The sequence below is a fragment of the Monopterus albus genome, unplaced genomic scaffold, assembly GCF_001952655.1.
Source record: "Monopterus albus unplaced genomic scaffold, M_albus_1.0 scaffold812.1, whole genome shotgun sequence".
Classification (NCBI taxonomy): Eukaryota; Metazoa; Chordata; class Actinopteri; order Synbranchiformes; family Synbranchidae; genus Monopterus; species Monopterus albus.
Genome location: NW_018128692.1, coordinates 1 through 6591, shown reverse-complemented (window position 1 = coordinate 6591; position 6591 = coordinate 1). Strand labels below are relative to the sequence as shown.

Genomic DNA, 6591 nt, shown 5'->3' with positions numbered 1-6591 from the left:
GCCTGAGCCATGAAGATGCGGTCCCATGCCAGCTACCCTCACACACCTTCTTCCAAGCGTTGTCTAGAAATGTCCAGTACATCAACTTCGTCGCATTGACCTAGCGCACATTTCCTTTTTCCAAATCTGAACAGAGCACACAAACAGTTCACATAAGGCTGCAGCTACAGTATATCCATTCCCTATCTAGACTTCCTCGGGATGTTTACCCATAAGTTAATCAAGGGGGACACAGCCCAAGATATTCCTGCTTGAGCAACAGAAGAGAAACAGATCAAGCTTGCATAGACACTTAGCTCACCTTTACATCCTTACACAACTATTACAAATAATATCTATAAATGAAGGTCATACTGTTACCTTGTTTATTTTTAGCCACTACATGTTCAAAAAACGTTTCGTTTTAGTCTGTTCAATAAATGTTTATCCCCTTCGGCCTGTGACCTAAAGTGTGCTTTGAGTTTTGGCCCCCTGTGCCGTTGAGTTTGACACCCCTGCTTTAAGGACACTATAGTTTTAGCTTGTGTGCAAGCCACCAAAGCAAAACCTGAATGAATTATTCTTTTTGCACAGTTCAGATATTAAGCGACAAATATCATTGTTCAACCATTAAAAGGAGGTCTGCAGCTCATACAATGTAGTGCATATGGAGAAGCATGGGAAATGCTTTTACTTATGCCACATGTTTATACTTATTTTAATAGTTAACTCTGTTTCTAAAGCACTTTTGTGAACTTTTAAAGTGCCATATAAATAAATTCTGATTTGATTTTGATTTGAGTTGAAGGTAGAGTTGGTTGGAAAACAGGTCCATTTATATCTGGTACAAACCAAACAAATATAGAGTACTATACCTTATCCATTATGTCTTACAACAGATATCTTGTTATATGTTACCCTCTACAGTATAACACAAATATGACATATAAAAAGGTTGCCACCGTCGTTGTTCTGACATGGCTATTTGGTTTTCTTCAAGTCAGCATTTTGATATCATTGAGTGCCCCTTTAAAGCTGTGTGGGAACATCATAAACAAAGTTTACTGTGACAACTACACCATTGTCAAACTGGCCTGTTTTGACACAACAACAAATAATGTTTATGGACTTCTTATCACTTTTATCACAGTGTATGGACCTACGATACTAATCCTTTACACGTACATCAGGATCCTTAAAATGTTTTTTTCTGGCTTTACACAGACCAGACAGAAAGCTGTCAGTACCTGCTCACCTCACCTTGTTACTCTGCTGACCTTTTCTGTTGGGGCTTTCTTTGAAGTTGTACAGAACAGGTTTAATATGAACAGTTTACCCAACATGTTGCACATTTTTTTATCATTAGACTGGCTTACATGCCAGCCACTCATCAACCCTGTACTCTACGGACTAAAAGTGACCAAAATCTGCATCATATGTAAAAATCTTGTGTTTTGTAAAATGTAAGTTACAGCCATTCGAACAATCCTGTGTTGCAATCTGTCATCTATGTTTCTCTTTCATCTACGTCCAGGAGGATTAGCTACGGTGCTGTAAGCTTCCTGACAATGTTGGCACAGTAGACACAGGAACAGCCAGATCTCTGGAGGTGGACTTGGAGCCTTGAGACTGTCCAGGCTTTTCCACTATTGTGGTTCTCAGATCCTCAGACAGCTCTTTGCTCTTATTTCTTTTCTCTGTGCTCAGTGTGGTCCACATGACACAAATGCTGAGTCAACCTTTGGTTCCAAGTGTGATTTTTATATTACAGCACCTGTTGGTTGCTACAGGTGAGTTTCATTACAAATTAATGGAGCATCACATGGTTAAAATACAACTATTTCTGATGATGTTGACAAGGTGTCAATAATTCTGTCCAGCCCATTTTTGGAGTTGTGTGTGGACTGGACCAGATTTGCCTTTTTCTCTGCTTTTTGTGTTGTTCACAATGCAAACAAAAGAAATAAACATTAGAATACTAAAGAATATTTTATTGCAACAGTTTTCTGGGAGAAGTGGTTTGTTATCTGACAAAAATGCAAGGATGCCAATATTTTTGACCATGACTGTACATAGATGTTTCTTGCTCTCACTTTACAACTGTTCATGCTGAACATTAAACCATAAGGTTGGATCTATTTAGCAAACTGCAGAACAAGACAAAAGTACAACAAAACCCACTAGGACAAGCCACATAAAGGTGACAGTTGTACTTTATTAGAAGTGTTTTCAAACATTGTGGTCTGCTTTTACAAGAGAACAGACTGTCGCGACCACGTGGCTAGTCTTGCTGAATGTTATGTGAGTTCGGGTTTGTTTACCCATCCCCACTAAAGTGCAGCTAACAGCCATTTACCAACTGTTTCTGCAACATGCGTCCATCCAAATGGGCCTAGGAAGCTAACAAAAATGTGTGGGGAAAACATTTCAGTGAGGAATTATAAATAAGAGGAATTGTTTGCAGTGTGAGCTGGTGCACATCAAACGCACAGTAACAACATGCGTTGTGGGTTAACTGATGGGAGAAGTTTAAAACTTTTGGTATACTCAGCTATAACCACGTCTCAGAAGAAAAACCTGCCTATAAGAGCACAGTTTCAGGAAAATACCAGTGTGCTGCCTGTCTTGTTATTCCGACAAATCTATGACGTCATATATCATCAGTTTAAATGGGTCGCAATTTAACATCTTTTACTGATTTTTAATTGTCCAGCAATGTGCTCCTGTCACTCTTTTGCATTTAAATACCGATGTTAATGTTGTTGAAACACAACAAATTCATGCCAGTTGTTCTTCTGACAGTCTAGGCTAAACATAAAAAAGAACAAATAGTTGAATAGTTGCACTGAACAAGTGAATCTGAGTTGACTGACAAAATTCTTAGTTGGGACCAGCCCTACTACAGATTTTATTTACACTGGTTTCAGAGCAGGCTACTTTGACAGCGGTGGAACTGTCACAGAAAACTTTGTTAATGCTGTTCCCACATCACTGTAAAGACGAAATCAGCAACACCAAACAACCCATCGCAAGATGAGGTAAAACCACGCTGCAGCAGTACGCATTACAACACTGGTAAATGTCATAAGATAACAACAATGAGCAACAGATTAGCACCAATAATTTTAAATATAAACAAACATAATGACAATGAAATATAAATATTTTAAATCTCCCATGTCAAAGTAGGAAGCAAGTATGAAATATGAAACCTGTGTAGAGTTCATCATGATGCTGCTTCTATGGTTCCAAAAACAGTACCTCTGTGAACAGGAATAACTGGGTTTAATATTAATGCTGCATTTTCTTAAATACTCGTTAGTGTTTAACTTGTTTAAATTTCACTGTTTATCACAGATCAACTAAAGAATCACGGGTCCAAGCCCTCTGTCAGCTTACACTAAAACAGCAGTGTTAAAGGCAGTTTTTCCTTTTTCAGATCCACAGTCTAATAATGATGTTTTAAAAAAAGGTTTAATGTTGCATAGGCTGTAAAGACCTCTGACACAAATTTGCAATGCAGAACATTTGGCTATATAAATTAACACGGAATTAGCCTGACTTCAGTTATTCTGTTTGTGGTGTCAAGTCCGACTCCTCAAGTCCTACAAGTGTTAATAATAACCGGCTGAAAGAAGGTGGAAGCTTGTTTGATATTCAGATATTCTTTTGGTGTTTAAAATATCACTTCACTTTAGTATCACACCACTTAAAACATCTCTTGGTTATTCAGAGCAGCAAACAAGAAGGCCTTCTTTCCCAGCTCCGTTCTTACATATGGAATCCCGAGTTGATATATTTGTCATGGCCTTAGATTGTAGTCTGACAGAGTTTTGAACTATCATTTTACAAACATATAAAGGTAGCCTGCCTAAAATGGCTTTATAAACAATTCGGTATCAATGATTCAATTGTTGCATGGTGAGAGAAGGCCACCCCACTTTAGAGAACAGAGCACAATGATGGGTGAAAGGTTTTAAGTTGGTGTTAAACCTTAAAACATTATGATAAACAGTATCCAACTTATGAAGACAAAATGCCAGTGCCTTCATGTAAACCAAATCACGATAATCAATAATCAGGAGAACAGTAGCATAAGTGCTGCATGTAATGATTCAAATTTGTCTTTGGGTTTGGACTGTTTCATCTATGAATTGCTTGCTTTTCTTATTTGTTTCAACTACATTAGTTATGTTAGTTGTTCTGTTGACCTGCCCAGGGACTGCAGATGGAAATGAGCTGGTAATCATTTCTTTGTCAAATTTATGGTTATTGTACATGGTCCACGACTAATAAATATACTGTATGTCAAATGTAAATGTAAAACTTGCATGATACAATATCTTAAATGAAATTATTATTGTTGACATTTGTGGATTCAAAGACATAACATTTATTGTTTTCTCTTACACTTTCCAACAAACCTGAAAATTAAAATTTTACACCTGATGCGTATTTTGGACATATTCAGGCCATAAATTACGGGGTTGAAGAGTGGGGGACATGTGACAAAGTACAATGACAAAAATGTTAGCAGTACATTGGGTACACTGTCCATACTAAATCTGCTCTGTTTGGCTTCAAAATAAATCCCAAAACAAAAGTTCAGCAGAGAAGCAAGATGAGGTGAGCAGGTACTGACAGCTTTCTGTCTGGTCTGTGTAGAGCCAGAAAAACACACTTTAAGGATCCTGATGTACGTGTAAAGGATTACAGATACTGGACCAGAGACTATGAGAGAAGCAGCAGTGAGTTCATAGATGTTATTTACAGTGATGTCAGAGCATGCCAGGTTCATGATGGAGTAGTTGTTACAGTACACTTTGTTTATGATGTTCCCACACAGCTGTAATGAAGCATTCAATGATACTGTGACAAAAATAGCAACACAAGGAGGTAACCATATAACAACAATGAGCATGACAACCTTGTTATACGTCATCCGTGTGTTGTACTGTAGAGGAAAACGTATAGCAATGTATCTGTCATAAGCCATGACGGCTAAATTAGTAAATTCTACACTTGCAAAAGAGTATAAACAGAAAACCTGCAGGAAACAACAGGGAACAGAAACAGTGTGAATGTCAGAGAGGATCTGAACCAGGAGGAATGGAAACAACCCTGTACTACCATACAGGTCATTGACAAACAGGCTGCACAGAAACACGTACATAGGTTCATGTAAACCTCTGTTCATACAGATAACAACAATGAGCAACAGATTAGCACAAATAATTAAAATATACAAACATATAATAACTATGAAATATAAGTATTTTAAAGCACCGGTGTCAAAGTAGGCAGCAAGTATGAAATATGAAGCCTGTGTAGAGTTTATCATGATGCTGCTTCTATGGTTCAAAACACAGTAACTTTGAGAACAAGAAGAACTGAGTCTATTGAGTCTGAACCTTTTGTCATAGATTTGTAAATGAGAAACTTATTTACATTTCACTATCAGAGATCAGCTAAAGAATTAACACAAATACTATTAGAATTACAGTCAACAGTGTCTGATAGTGTGAAGGACACCGAGTCCCTCCCAAACTAACTGAAACGCTTCTTCTGCCTGCTTTAAACTTCAGTCAGTGGACGCCCACAGCAGCAGGCTGATGTCATTAGCATGTTTAGTGGTTAAAAATAAACAAGGTTCCAGAGGGAATATGTAATAGAACAGTATGTAGTTCATATATAGATATTATTTGTACTAGTTGTGTGAGAGTGAGCTAAGTGTTTATGGGTTCATTAAGTTCATGTGAGCTGAACAATAAGGTTATATAAGTTGGTCAAGATGTTGCCTGTTTTTGAAGTACATCTCAGGGTGTTGTATCCTGAAACTGGAGACAGGAAACTAAGTTCAGAAATTGATGTAACAGCCTAAGGAAAGCTGCGGATAAAAGAGTGAGCCTGAAGGGGTAGTGAGAGAGAGAGAGAGAGAGAGAGAGAGAGAATGCTACTGGAACAGTAAACCATGTGCTGTTTGGGGGACCCGGCCGGGGGGAGACTGACAACTGACTGGACTGACGCTTTTGACAATCTTCTTATTTAATACTTTATCTATCACATTGCAGGAGGAGAGTCTCTGTTCTCTGTTCCCTAACTATCAGATTGTCTATTCAACTGCTACTCTGTTCAGAATAATTGTAATATTAAATGATCCTTTAAATTGGGATGGTTTGTCTGAATTAATTTAGGCGGCATCACACCCTAGCCAAGACAAACCTTGGCGCTGTCTCTGCAGGTAGGAACCTAAGGTGGGAGAATTTTACATTTAATCTCCCATCTTGACTGTCCACAAAAAATTTGTGTAAAGGGAACCAAATAAGTTGTTTTATTCTGACAGGTGGTGGAAGATTACTGCGATCACTAACACTAACACTATTACTAACACTGATGTAAATAACTTGCTTTAAATGTTTGCAGGATACATTGATGTTGTTTTTACATGTCTGATGTTTATGTGATTGTGAAACAGCCTATTAGGATTGACAGAGAAAAAGGTATAAGTTGTCAGACAGTGGATTGGACAGTGTGAAATGATGAGTTTTAAAGGTCTCTGCATCTTATTAAATTTTATGTTGAGGGTGTGTAGCAGAGGTCTGTCCTATTTGT

General features: G+C 37.8%; 2 protein-coding genes across 2 annotated transcripts; one reads left to right on the top strand and one right to left on the bottom strand.

Annotated features, from left to right (window-relative positions):
- Nucleotides 1–844: 844 nt before the first annotated feature.
- LOC109953589 (olfactory receptor 52N5-like) lies at nt 845–1700 on the top strand (the record flags this gene model as incomplete). Its single annotated transcript, XM_020589065.1, has 2 exons — nt 845–1417; nt 1687–1700. Coding segments are annotated over 2 exons (587 nt in total), but the record flags the coding sequence as incomplete, so codon positions are not given.
- A 2672-nt stretch (nt 1701–4372) lies between these two features.
- LOC109953588 (olfactory receptor 11A1-like) lies at nt 4373–5320 on the bottom strand. The gene has a single exon (XM_020589064.1). It carries the CDS (start codon nt 5318–5320, stop codon nt 4373–4375), a length of 948 nt encoding a protein of 315 aa, XP_020444720.1.
- Between the last annotated feature and the right edge of the window lie 1271 nt (nt 5321–6591).

What these genes read in the sequence shown, in the direction of transcription:
- LOC109953588 (XM_020589064.1), bottom strand. Translation starts at nt 5,320, where the DNA reads ATGATAAACTCTACACAGGCTTCATATTTCATACTTGCTGCCTACTTT.